At 43.2% G+C, this 14049-nt stretch overlaps 1 protein-coding gene across 4 annotated transcripts in view; it reads right to left on the bottom strand.

The window, feature by feature from the left end:
• msraa (methionine sulfoxide reductase Aa) overlaps window positions 1-14049 on the bottom strand; it is a 261249-nt gene that overhangs the window by 144407 nt on the left and 102793 nt on the right. For all 4 annotated transcript variants that reach the window (XM_055635513.1, XM_055635512.1, XM_055635511.1 and 1 more), the window contains exon 3: window positions 8779-8898. In XM_055635513.1, the coding sequence (XP_055491488.1) occupies window positions 8779-8898 (120 nt within the window). The remainder of the gene's footprint in view (window positions 1-8778; window positions 8899-14049) is intronic.

The following is a 14049-nucleotide window of genomic DNA, read 5'->3' as shown; positions in this document are numbered from 1 at the left end:
AGTAATGGCATATTTGGACTATTTCATTTTGGAGTCACCAAGAATTGGCAGAAGCATCAGTCAAAGCAAACCAAAACCCTGTTTGATAGAATTGGTTACCTCATCCATCCAGTTAAATCAAAATTGACACCTACAAGGGTAATTGATGACCTAGAATTTACTATCAAAAACAGTAAATATGTTGGTGACTTTGCCTAGGGGCAAACGACTATATAAATCAAGCCTGCTATGACCTGATAGTCAAATACTAGCCATCTATCAGGCAAACAGCGAGTATAATTGGCAAAGAGTAGCTGCATTTCCAGCAGAACGTACGGGCCTTCGCATTACCAGAATTTACAGCGAGCAAAGGAACAAACACTCAGAATCCATGCAGGCCAAATTGGCAAAACTATGGATTGCCAGCAGAGGCCATTGTTGAATAACTATGGTGGATAACGAACGTAAGGAAACTAAAAGTAAAATTTGCTTGAAAGCCATCGAGGGTTCTTCAGACCTATGCAAGCGGCTAAGGATGGGGAGAATTCTTTATAATTCCATGTAGGACAATAAATGATTGGCTATTCACCCGCTGGATAGATTCGGCTTGTACTCGCTAGAATTTAGAAAATTGAGGGGGGATCTTATAGAAACTTACAAAATTCTTAAGGGGTTGGACAGGCTAGATGCAGGAAGATTGTTCCCGATGTTGGGGAAGTCCAGAACAAGGGGTCACAGTTTAAGGATAAGGGGGAAGTCGTTTAGGACCGAGATGAGAAAAAAAATTTTCACACAGAGAGTGGTGAATCTCTGGGATTCACTGCCACAGAAGGTAGTTGAGGCCAGTTCATTGGCTATATTTAAGAGGGAGTTAGATGTGGCCCTTGTGGCTAAAGGGATCAGGGGGTATGGAGAGAAAGCAGGTAAGGGATACTGAGTTGGATGATCAGCCATGATCATATTGAATGGCGGTGCAGGCTCGAAGGGCCGAATGGTCTACTCCTGCAGCTATTTTCTATGTTTCTATGAAAGATAGTTTCTTCATTGTCTCTCAAGAGATTGCTGATGGCTCATTAGCAGCCAATAGAATGGATATTTCCCTCTCATCATACAGCAAGAGGCTTACATAGTGCGTGTTGAGATGTTATAAAATTTGGTTGAATATGTCTGGATATTTGCAGATAGAATTCTGAACAGTGTTGCATGAGTTATTGTCTAATGACAAAGCCAATTGGGACTATGGTCCGATTAAGAGCAATGGCCATGTATGCAAGTTAGCATCATGGTATTAATAACCCATGTTTTCTACCATTTATGATTTTATCTGTTTAAGTGATTCACACACAGATTGGGATACTGCATGAAACCACAGAGCTTTAAAGTCTTCACGTAGTCACTCACGTGACTTCGAAATAAAATAGAAAGATTAAACGAGAACTTACCATTTGAAGTTTGATCTTTATTTTATGAGAAATTGAAATGAGGGAATACGTGCCCTCCACTCCCAATCCTGTTTCTCTTAAAAGATCATCCGTTAACTCTAGTCTCGTTAGTCTTTCTGTAATTTAAGTTCTGCAACTGGTCTGTGGTTTCATACAGTTGCTCTGAAGATTGACGTGCATGCGGGCTGGCGGGCTCTTCACATATTCCCTCACTTCAACTTCTCATAAAATAAAGATCAAACTTCAAACGGTAAATTCTTGTTTAATCTTTCTATTTTACACATCCCTCATTAAGACCCCAGGTGATCACCAATAATTTTCTCTTTGGATCTAATGAATAAGACATTTATTTCCACTATAAATTTTCAACATGTTTTTGTACACCATAAATTACTCTTTAATCAAGTCTTTGTTATGACGAACTAACCTAATTCAGCATACTTTAACACAAATAGAACTTATTACTATTAAATGAAATTCTAAATCTTGTTGAGGAATTAGGATTTGCCATGTTAACGTTTTATTACTAATGCTGCTGTTCAGTAAAATAGATGCAACCAACTCATTATTTGTAGACCATGGAGATAATTTTATACACTAGCAGAGTGGATAATGAGTGAAATTGGTCATTACCCCTGAAGAGCTCACCAAAAACAAAAGACTGGGGGGGAGGGATGTAATCCCATATAGCATGGAAGGAGGCCCTTCAGCCCACTCAGTTTTTTATGATTAAGCACTCACACTAATCCTTCAAAATTTTTGATTTTTAAATTCTCCCCACATTCTCATCAATTACCCCCAGTTTCTATCACTTACCTACACATTGGGGGGTCTGTGACCAATTAGCCTACCAGCCTGCATATCTTTGGGATGTTGGGAGAAATCAGAGCAGCTGGAGGAACACACAGGGTCACATGAAGAATCTGAAAAATCCATATGAACCCAGATGTAGTTGAAACACAGGTCTCTGGAACTACGTGGGATGGACAGGCAACGCTACAGGTCAATTTAATCAGTCTGAAGAAGGGTACTGACCCGAAACTTCACTTTTACATGTTCACCATATCCTGCCTGACACGCTGAGTTTCTCCAGCACTTTTGTTTTTTTATTGTAAACCAGCATCTGCCGTTTCTTGCATCTGCATAATATCAAGAGATCGCAGTACAATCAAGCTCCATGTGAAGTCAAATCAAAGGGAAAATATTACTCAATATGTACTGGACTTGCTTCAGGTTCACATGAACCCAGCATATATTTGCTTGGGAATTGCTGGTTGCCAGCTGTTTTCGTCACAGACTGCACAATTCAGTTCAATATTTTCTAAATGGTTTTATGTGCGGCTTTCAAATATAACTCAGTTGAGTGCAAGTGATACAGGTTCAGCTTTTGAAGTATCTTGTTACGTCATGAAATACCCTGATTACCATTTGAAAGGGAGCTTCTACCTAACCGAAGGGCACACTTACCAAGCTTCTCAGACCCACCTGATAGATAGCAAATGTAAAATTCTATTATGTATTGCCCCTGTCCCTCAAAACCACCTGACAACAACATTTTTGGCTTGGTAATAGAAGCAGAGAATTATGGTGGAGGGTTATTTTTGTGATTGGGTCTATAAGTACTGGTGTACCACAGTAATCAGTGCTGGGGCTCTTACTGCTTATTATATACTTTAATGATTTGGATATCAATACCGAACATACGATTAATAGACACACAAAAAATTGTTATTGTTGAAAATGAGAAGTATAGTCAGGCTACAAGGGGATATTGATCAGCTGGTAGATGGGCAATGGCAAATGAATTTACCCCTAATGAGAATGAGGCGATGTATTTAGGAGGACTAATGCATAATGATTAATCGGGTCCTTGGAGGTATTATGCATCAGAGACCTTGGTGGACTCAGGCTAGTCAATCACAGGCCTCCCCACCATCAAAGGCATCTGCATGAGGCAGTACCTGCAGAAGGCAGCATCTGTCAGCAAGGGTCATGCTCCAGATCATGCTCTCTTCTCACTGCAACTGTCAAGCAGGGTACATAGAAAGCTAATGGAATGTTGGCCTTCATAATAAGAGGATTTCAGTATAGGAGTAAAGAGGTTCTTCTGCAGTTGTATAGGGCTCTGGTAAGACCACATCTGAAGTATTGTGTACAGTTTTGGTCTCCTAATTTGAGGACATCCTTGTGATTGAGGAAGTGCAGCGTAGGTTCATGAGATTGATCCCTGGGATGGCGGAACTGTCATATGAGGAAAGATTGAAAAGACTAGGCTTGTATTCACTGGAGTTTAGAAGGATGAGGGAATATCTCATAGAAACATGTAAAATTATAAAAGGACTGCACAAGATAGATGCAGGAAAAATGTTCCCAATGTTGGGCGAGTCCAGAACCAGGGGACACAGTTTTAGAATAAAGGGGAGGCCATTTAAGACTGGGATGAGAAAAAACTTTTTCACGCAGAGAGTTATGAATTTGTGGAATTCCCTGCCACAGAGGGCAGTGGAGGCCAAATCACTGGATGGATTTAAGAGAGAGCTAGATAGAGGTCTAGGGGATAGTGGAATCAAGGGATATGGGAAGAAGGCAGGCATGGGATATTGATTTGGGATGATCAGCCATGATCACAATGAACGGCAGAGCCTACTCGAAAGGGCCGAATGGCCTCCTCCTGCACCTATTTTCTATGTTTCTATGTAACTCTGAAGTCACACAAGGTTCAGGAACAGTTTCTTTCTTACTACTATCATTTATCGAATCAATCTGTACAATCCTAATCCTACCTCGGCAATGGAACCCTTCAGACGATCTGCACTAGTTATGGACTTCTTCTTTTTACTGACTTGCAGAATTTACATTTTTGTGTGCTGTCTCAGTCTTTGTGCTTGTAATGATTGCACACGTGGGCATGCAGAGGAGATTCACCAAGATGATGTCTGGGATGAAGCAGTTCAGTTATGAAAAGAGACTGAATAGACTAGTTTTGGTTTCCTTGGAGACATCTGAGAGTCGTAGCAGTGGGGGTGGGAGCATGAAAGAGGTAAGCAAAATTATAAGGGGTGATTGTCTAATACTGGAGGGCACAGGTACTGGGTAAATGGCAAGAGGGTATCTGTGGAAGATTTTTTTTACCCTGAGTGGCTAGAATCTGGAATGCAATGTTAGGGGAGACGGGTATTCTGAGAACTTTTAAGAAATATCAAAATTAATGACAGAATTGCTCGGATAGAAGGTTATGCACTGAGTACTAGTGATTGGAATTAGTATAAATTATATTTCGGACCCACACCACCCTGGCCTCATTCTCATTTCATTCCTGCCATCAGGAAGAAGGTATCACAGTATGAAAACAATTACCTCCAGGTTCAGGAACAGCTTCTGTCCAACAGCTATCAGGCTACTGGACATTACAATTACCAACTAGATTCTGAACTGTTGCAGAACAAACATTAATTATTAAACATATTTTGTACTTTCTGTACAGATACTAACTAATTTACTTTAGAACTATGGGCAGGTATTACGATAGCCAATAGAAGCTACATTACAAAGAATTAAGAATAATAACTATATTTAAAATAAAAATGAATACACTTAGTAAGTAATTATGCACTAATTTTTTTTTGTTGTTATTTATTGAATTTCTTTATATGTCTGTTTATTATAATATTGAGTATGGTGTTTACAAACCTGTATTTGCAGCAAATAAGACTTTCATTGTTCAGTTTCAATACACATGATGATAAACCACTCTTGACTGTCTTGAATAACATAGTTAAAGAACAGAACATTTTCTCCTTATATGTTGGGACATGCACATCAATGGTGAGGCCAACATTTATCGGTTATCACACTTGTCTTTTGAAGGTGGTAGTGAGTTGTTTTGAACCACTGTAGTGCTTCAGCTGAAAGGATTTCTGGAACTCTCTTCAGTCAGAAGCACTGTGACTTAGATCAGTCAATATCGCTCCAAGTCAGGTTGAGGTGCAACATGTCTGCAAACATGCAGGTGATGAAGTTCTACAAGTCAGATGTCTTTGCCTACTTGGAGGTGGAGCTTGCAAGTTTGGGAGTAAGCAAGGCAAGTAATTGTAGTGCATTTCAGATGAGAGACACTGCAATCATGGTGTGCTTGTGGCAAAGGTAATTAATCTTTGGAGTGGTAGAAAGATGCCAATTACACTGTCTAGAGTAAAATTTCAATAATGTAGTTTTTTTATTTTTTGGAAATCTTTGTGATTCTGTATTTGGATCTGATGAAAGAAAGAAATTAAGCAAGTGCAGCTTGAACATGTGCAGCTACCAAAATTGATCGATTTTAAGAGGCACTGTTGATTATTTATTATTCCATTAATGAAGTAACATTGGCATGGTAGTGTAGTGGTGGAGTTGCTGCCTTACAGGCCAGAGACTCGGGTTCGATCCTGACTAGCAGTTCCTTTACCTTGAGTTCCCTTATTAAATCCGGTTCATTAGACAACATTAAATCCAGAATTGCCTTCTCTCTGGTAGGCTCCAGTTCAAGCTGCTCTAAGAATCCATCCCAGAGGCACTCTACAAACTCCCTTTCTTGGGGTCCAGAACCAACCTGATTTTCCCAGTCTACCTGCATATTGAAATCTCCCAGAACCACAGTGGCATTACCTTTATAACCTGCCAATTTTAACTCTTGCTGCAACTTGCACCCTATATCCAGGCTACTGTTTGGGGGCCTGTAGATAACTCCCATTAGTGTCTTCTTCCCTTTACAATTCCTCAATTCTAGCAGTGGTGAGGACCCCAGAACTGGCCTAAAGAAGTAGAGGAATGACTCTGGGGCTCTTGGGGTCAGTAGGCTGGGCAATGTTCAAGAACTCAGCCACGGACCCGAATGAATACGCCACAGTTATTACAGACGTCATAAGGAAATATGTCAAGGAGCGTGTTCCTATGAAAAACATCCGAGAGTTCCCCAACCAGGAGCCTTGGATGAACCAGGAGATCCGCATTCTTCTGAGGACCAGATCCCAGGCATCCAAGTCTGGAGACACAGAAGTATGCAAGTAGCCCAGATATGACCTTGATAAGGCCATCAAAAAGACTAAAAGGGACTTTCGCTCAAAACTGGAGGACGAGGCAGATGTTCGACAAGTGTGGCAGGGCTTGAATTCCATCACTTCCTATAAGACGAAAAATCAAGGGACAATTCATGCGACAGCAAAGTGTCACTCCTAGATGAGCTCAATGCATTCCACGCAAACTTTGATAGGGAGAACACTGATGTGCATTCCTGAGCCACCTTAGCCCCCCGATGGTATTACAGTCACAGTCACTGAGGCCGACGTCAAAAGATCCGTCGGGGGGTGAACCCTCAGAAAAGTGTCTGGACCTGATGGTATACCTGGGGTCGTGTTCTTAAAACCTGTGCAGACCAGCTGGCTGGAATTTTTGCGGGCATCTTCAACCTCTCATTACTGAGGATTGAGGTTCCCACCAATAATACCGGTGCCCAAAAAGAGTAAGGTGACATGCCTCAATGACTACCGACTGGTGGCTTGACTATCTGTGGTGATGAAATGCTCTGAGAGGTTGGTTATGGTGCATATCAACCTCCTACCTCAACACGAACCTCGACCCGTTACCATTTGCCTACCGCCAGGCCAGGCCAGGTCAATCGATCTCACTGGCTCTCCACTCTGCACTGGACCACTTGAACAATAAAAATACTTACATCAGACTGTTGTTTATAGACTGCAACTTGGTGTTCAATACCATCATCCCCTTAAAGCTCGTTACCAAGCTCACGGAGCTGGGTCTCTGCACATCTCTCTGCAATTGGATCCTCGACATCCTCATCAATAGAACATAGTCTGTTCAAATTGGCAGCAACACTTCTTCCTCAATAACCATCTGTACAGGAGCACCTCAAGGCTGTGTACTTACCCCCCTGCTCTACTGACTCTAAACCCATGATGATGTAGCCCAACTCTGTGCAAACTCCATCTTCAAGTTCACCGATGACACCACTGTTATTGGAGGAATTACAGATGATAATGAGTCAGAGTATAGAAGTGAGTGTGATCGACTGACCAAATGGTGCCAGCATAACAACCTGGTTCTCAGTGTCAGAAAGACCAAGGAATTGATTGTGGACTTTGGAAGAGAAAGGATAAGGACACTTAAACCTGTCTATATCGACGGGACGATGGTGGAGAGAGTTAAAAGCTTCAAATTCCTGGGCATATTTCTAGAGATCTTTCCTGGACCCAGCACTCATGTTATTATAAAGAAATCCAATCAATGACTCTACTTCCCGAGAAGATTGCAGATATTCTGTATGTCTGACTCGCTTGAATTTCTACAGGTGTACAGTAGAAAGCATGTTGACTGGTTGCCTCATGGCCTGGTTTGGCAACTTGAATGCCCAGGAGTGAAGAATACTGCAAATAGTGGTGAACATTGCCCAGTCTATCACTGGTTCTGATCTCCCTACCATCAAAATGGCAGCCAGCGTCACCTGAAATCCACACACCCTGACCACAACCTGCCATTGGGAAGAAGGTACAGGAGCCGCACAATGTCTGCACAAGCACTGAACTGCATAGACTGCATAGGAGCATTCGTTTTGTCTTTTTCTACTAATATTGTTTGGACTGTGTGTTGTGTGTGTGTGTGTGTGTGTGTGTGTGTGTGTGTGTGTGTGTGTGTGTGTGTGTGGTGTGTGTGTGTGTGTGTGTGATGCGTGTGTGTGTGCGCAAGCTGGACTTTTTTTTTCGTATATCATATTGTAAGTGTACTATGTTCACATGTTCTATGCGGGGTACAATTTCATTGTTCTATCTGGGACATATGCCAATAAAACATTCTTGCATTGGTGTACAGGTTATTGGGGGAAACTAGGTGTTACCTGTTTGTATTGTCAATGACACATTCTGCCACTTTGCTGATGTTTGAGTGCAGTATAAGTGGGTGAACTTGAGTGTGATTAGTGCAATTGTAGAAAATCATGCATTGTTTTTGGATGTTACCAAGGGATAACATTTTGAAAAGGGCAATGAATATATTACCAAATGGCACATATATCTCCACTACTGGAAAAACAATAATAAATGTCCATCAATAATTTCCCATCCATAAAAATGATGTCTGTTAGCTTTTCTTTCATGACTCTAAATCCAAAGCCTTAGATCAGATTTCCAATTTGCAATTACTATTAGGTATTCCAATTTTTATGTTACGTGCTTTCCTAAGCTGTATCTAGATTTAGAAAAATATATTTAATTACCCTCTCAGAATATGTATGAATCCTGCACAAGAATTTCCAACCACATCTGTAATGTTGTTCATTCTCAAAGCACAGAGGAAAGTTCAAATATACCTGAGCAGACCGCCTTATAGCTTGGGTTTGGAGTTAATCCACCAGCATACCCAACTTGAGTGGAATAGACACCTTTCTGGACCCAGAATTTTCTCTCAGCGCCCCAGAAACAGCCCATGCCTATATAAAACAAAAATAAAAATGGTAATATAAATAAACTATATTTAGATATGATGATCATATAACAGTGCATCATAACATTATGCATTTATCAGTATCATGGAACTTTGGGAATGACATTATGGTATCATAATATTTTCTATATTGCCCGTTAACCTATTCCAGAATATTTTTATGTCTGGATGAAATCCATGATGGCGTCGCGTGCACAACGCGAGGCTCTGTGTCTCCGTAGTTTTTGCAATTTAGTTTTTTTTCTGTTAATAATTACCTTAGTTTTCGTCCGGAGCACTCGAGCGAAGACTCTGTACGGCCGTCAGGAGCTACTGGAGCTCGGCCGTCTCTACACAACGAGCCCCAGAAGCGACTTTCAACTGCCGCAGGAGATCGCCAGGACACCGTGGTCTAGCGGGCCAGCTCCCCCGACAGGAAGTGCCCAGAGGTGGCGCAGGGACCGCAAACAAAGACGTGGGAAGCGGGGAGGCCATCGAGCTAGGCTGAAATCAAACCCTCACCAGCCAGCTCTGCCAAGCATTTTCCTCGCGAATGTCCGGACCCTGGTGAGTAAATTCGACAAACTACGGCTGCGGATCACCACACACAAACGGATCGCCGACTGCAACGCCATGGTCTTCACCGAAACATGGCTCAACGACAACATCCCGGACAACGCCATCGAGCTGGAGGGGCGCACTGTCTTCAGGGCTGACAGAACAGCGGAGGACTCCGGTAAGACCAAGGGCGGCGGACTGTGCATTTATGTGAACAACTCATGGTGTACGGACGTTGTTAGGATTGGTAGTCACTGCTCTGCTGACCTGGAATACCTGATGATAAAGTGCAGGCCCTTCTATCTGCCCAAGGAATTTACATCGATTGTTATCACTGCAGTCTATGTACCCCCGGACGCTAATGCCAGGCTAGCAATGGAAGAGCTGCAAGCTGCTATCAGCAAACAACTAACTGCACACCCAGAGGGGGCTTTTATTGTTGCGGGTGATTTTAACCACTCCAACCTTAAAACTGTACTCCCCAGATTCCACCAGCATGTCTCCTGCCCAACCAGAGGAAACAATATTCTGGACTTAGTATATACTAATATTACTGAAGCCTACAAAGCCCTCCCCCTCCCCCACCTGGGTCAGTCTGATCACCTCTCTCTGTTCCTGCTCCCCAAATACACACCTCTGATCAGACGTGTGAAACCAACCGTGAGGACAGTGAAGGTTTGGCCTGAGGGGGCTGTCTCTGTTTTACAGGAACAGTTTCAGCAAACAGACTGGAGTCTGTTTGCCACTCAGGCCACCTTTAACTCCCAAGTGGACATCAACTCATACACCTCAACCGTTTTGGACTATATAAAATAAAGAGATAAAGACCTTCCCTAACCAGAAGCCGTGGATGACCAGGGAGGTCAGACTCCTGCTGAAGGCTCGCGATGCCGCTTTCAGATCTGGCAACGCTGAGGGATACAGCTCACCCAGGGCCAATCTGAAAAAGGGAATTAGGACTGCTAAACTAAATCACAAACGGCGGATCGAGGAGCATTTCCAAAACAACTCCGACCCCAGGCGCATGTGGCAAGGAATCAAATCCATTGCCGATTACCATAAAGTTAACACCCCCCCCCCAGACAACGCCTCCCTTCCTGACGAGCTAAACCATTTCTATGCTCGCTTTGACTGGGACAACAAAACTCCAGCCATCAAAGTTGCTCCACCCCCGAACGAACAACCCCTCAGTCTCTCCACCTCTGCTGTACAAGATGCACTGAGCAAGGTGAATGAGCACAAAGCTGCCGGCCCCCATGGCATCCCCGGGCGGGTGCTCAGGGCATGTGCTGGACAACTATCCCTGGTCTTCACTGACATTTTCAATCTGTCACTGGCCCAGGGTGTCGTCCCCACTTGCCTCAAGACATCAACCATTGTGCCAGTGCCCAAACAATCAGCTACAGGGAGTCTCAACGACTTCCGCCCAGTGGCACTCATCCCTGTCATTGCAAAGTGCTTTGAGCAGCTGATCCTGGCTCGCCTCAAAGCCTGCCTCCCCCCCACACTGGACCCCCATCAGTTTGCCTACCGGACCAACAGGTCTACAGAGGACGCCATATCGGCGGCCCTACACTCTGCCCTGACCCACCTGGACAGCAATAACACCTACATCAGGTTGCTGTTTATCGATTTCAGCTCCGCCTTTAACACTGTCATCCCCGCTAGCTTGATCACCAAACTCAGCGGACTTGGCATCTCCACCTCCCTCTGCAATTGGACACTGGATTTCCTCACCAACAGACCACAGTCTGTTAGGGTCAACAACCTCACCTCCTCCACTATAACACTGAACACCGGCGTGCCACAGGACTGTGTGCTCAGCCCTCTCCTCTACTCCCTCTTCACCCACGACTGCGTCCTTAAGAATGGCTCCAACGCCATCATAAAATTTGCCGACGACACCACGGTGGTAGGGCTGATGAGTGACAGTGACGAGTCAGCCTACAGGGAGGAGGCCCAGCACCTGGCAGCCTAGTGTACCAATAATAACCTCGTCCTCAACTCCAAGAAGACAAAGGAAATTATTGTTGACTACAGGAACAACAGAGGGGGCAGACATACCCCCATCTATATAAATGGGACTGAGGTGGAGCGCGTCTCCAACTACAAATTCCTCGGGGTACACATCTCGGAGGATCTGTCCTGGTCCCTCAATACCTCCAAACCGATCAATAAAGGTGCAGCAGCGCCTTTACTTCCTGAGGAGGTTCAAGAAAGCTCACCTGTCCCCCCAGATCCTGACCAACTTTTACCGTTGTACCATCGAAAGCATCCTGACCACCTGCTTCATGGTATGGTACAGCAGTTGCACCGTAGCTGACAGGAAGACACTACAACGGGTGGTGAAAACCGCTCAGTACATCATCGGTGCCCCGCTCCCTGCCATGGATGCCCTCCACTGAAAACGGTGTCTGAGACAGGCCGGGAAGATCATCAAGGACCCCTCCCACCCTAACCATGGACTGTTTGCCCTCCTCCCATCAGGGTGGCGGTACAGGAGCCTCAGGTCTCGTACAAGTAGGATGAGGAACAGCTTCTTCAACAACACTATCACATTGCTGAACTCGGAGTCCCGCCGATAGATTTCTCCAGTCTCTCCGTCCACATTGTTTGCTTATTCTGTATTTTTATTTCTATATTGCATTATTACTACGAACAGACGCTAAACTGCATTTCGTTGTACCCATACTTGTAACTGTGCAATGACAATAAAGTTGAATTGAATTGAATTGAATGTCTATCACATTTGTACCAATAATTTGTTTAGTAGATTGCATTTTTCATCAAAAATAGAGTGATGTAATGCGCACTGTAATCTGCATATATGTAATATTAAGCTTAATAAATGTCCTCTGCTTACCAAACTATTGGATTGATCCCAAGGTTTGCAGCAAAAACTGCTCCTAATGATCAACTAATTATCATTTAGATGAGTTATTGTGGGGAAAGAAAATGGCAACATATTCCTTTGAGGTTATGAACAGTTCAGGATCCTTTGCTATATCCAATCAGCAAGAATTTAATACAAACAGAAATCTTAAATATTTTCCATTTCCTGTCAATCACTTGAAATATTAATATCTATAATTTCTAAATACTTATATTAATCAAAGTGACCAGTAGCTTATATTTGCTGGAAAACTATAAAGAGAGCCATTGAGTTACTGATCAAAAAATTATACAAACAGGTAAAACAGCTCAGAAGATTACGTTTAGCTCAACCTATTCAGGTGTATTTTATTTAGCATTTTAATTAAATCCCAGTGGAAATCCATTTTCACTTGCATCTTTATTATATCATAGAAACATAGAAACATAGAAAATAGGTGCAGGAGGAAGCCATTCGGCCCTTCAAGCCAGCACCGCCATTCATTGTGATCATGGCTGATCGTCCCCAGTCAATAACCCGTGCCTGCCTTCTCCCCATATCGTTTCATTCCACTAGCCCCTAGAGTTCTATCTAACTCAACATCAATTAATTTTAAATTTTACAATCTGGAAGGATTTTAGTTCTGCTGTGTGGTAGCTCAATCCGAACATTAATGAGCACATATTTTCTTCATGTTCACTCCCCATTTCAGGCAGCCAGAAGAGGTAAATAGATCAAGGAAGTATATTGCCAAGTTTCTGCTCACAAAAAACACGGTTACAATTTTGCTCCAAAACAAAACACAGACTGGCAGCTGTGAATGTTAATTGCATCCTGCCACATGCAGATTATGGTTAAATATCCCTTTTAAGTTTTATGACGTATTTCCATCCCCTTCCAACCTAGGGCCCTGCTTCCTGAAATGAACACTAACACAATATCAATAATGGGGGCCATCAGACCGTGGGAGGCAGGTAGAAATGAAATCATGTTACGAAGATGTGAAAATAGGTGGAGGGGCAGGTAGTGTAGAGAAAGCAGGGACTCTGCAGAAGGACTTGGATAGTTTGGGATAGTGGGCAGAGAAGTGGCAGATAGAATATAGTGTCACACATTTTGGTAGTAGGAATAAAGGCGTAGACTACTTTCTAAATGGGGAGAGAATCCAGAACTCGGAGGTGTAAAGGGACTTAGAAGTGTTCTTGGAGGCTTCCCAAAATGTTAATCTGCAAATCGAATTGCAAGCAAACGCAACACTTGTATTTATTTCAACAGGGCTAGAATACAAAAACATAGATGTACTGCTGACGCTCTATAAGGCGTTGGTCAGGCCCCATTTGGAGGATTGTGAGCAATTTTGGGCACAATATCTGAGGAAGGATATACTGGCTCTGGATGGGGTCCAGAGGAGGTTTACAAGAATGATCCCAGGAATGAGTGGGTTAACATAAGATGAGCGTTTGACGGCACTGGGCTTGCTGGAGTTTAGAAGAATGACGGGGGACCTCATTGAAACATACAGAATAGTGAAAGGCTTGGATAGAGTAGGTGTGGAGAGGATGTTTTCACTAGTGGGAGAGGCTAGGATTAGAGGTCATAGCTTCAGAATTAAAGTACGATTCTTTAGGAAGGAGATGAGGAGGAATTTCTGTAGTCAGAGGGTGGTGAATCTGTGGAATTCTTTGCCACAGAAGGCTGTGGAGGCAGTCAATGGATATTTTTAAAGGC

This window comes from Leucoraja erinacea, chromosome 5 (genome assembly GCF_028641065.1).
Source record: "Leucoraja erinacea ecotype New England chromosome 5, Leri_hhj_1, whole genome shotgun sequence".
In the NCBI taxonomy this organism is placed as follows: Eukaryota; Metazoa; Chordata; class Chondrichthyes; order Rajiformes; family Rajidae; genus Leucoraja; species Leucoraja erinaceus.
Note: the sequence above shows the minus strand (reverse complement) of the source record. Positions and strands in the feature narration are given on the sequence as shown.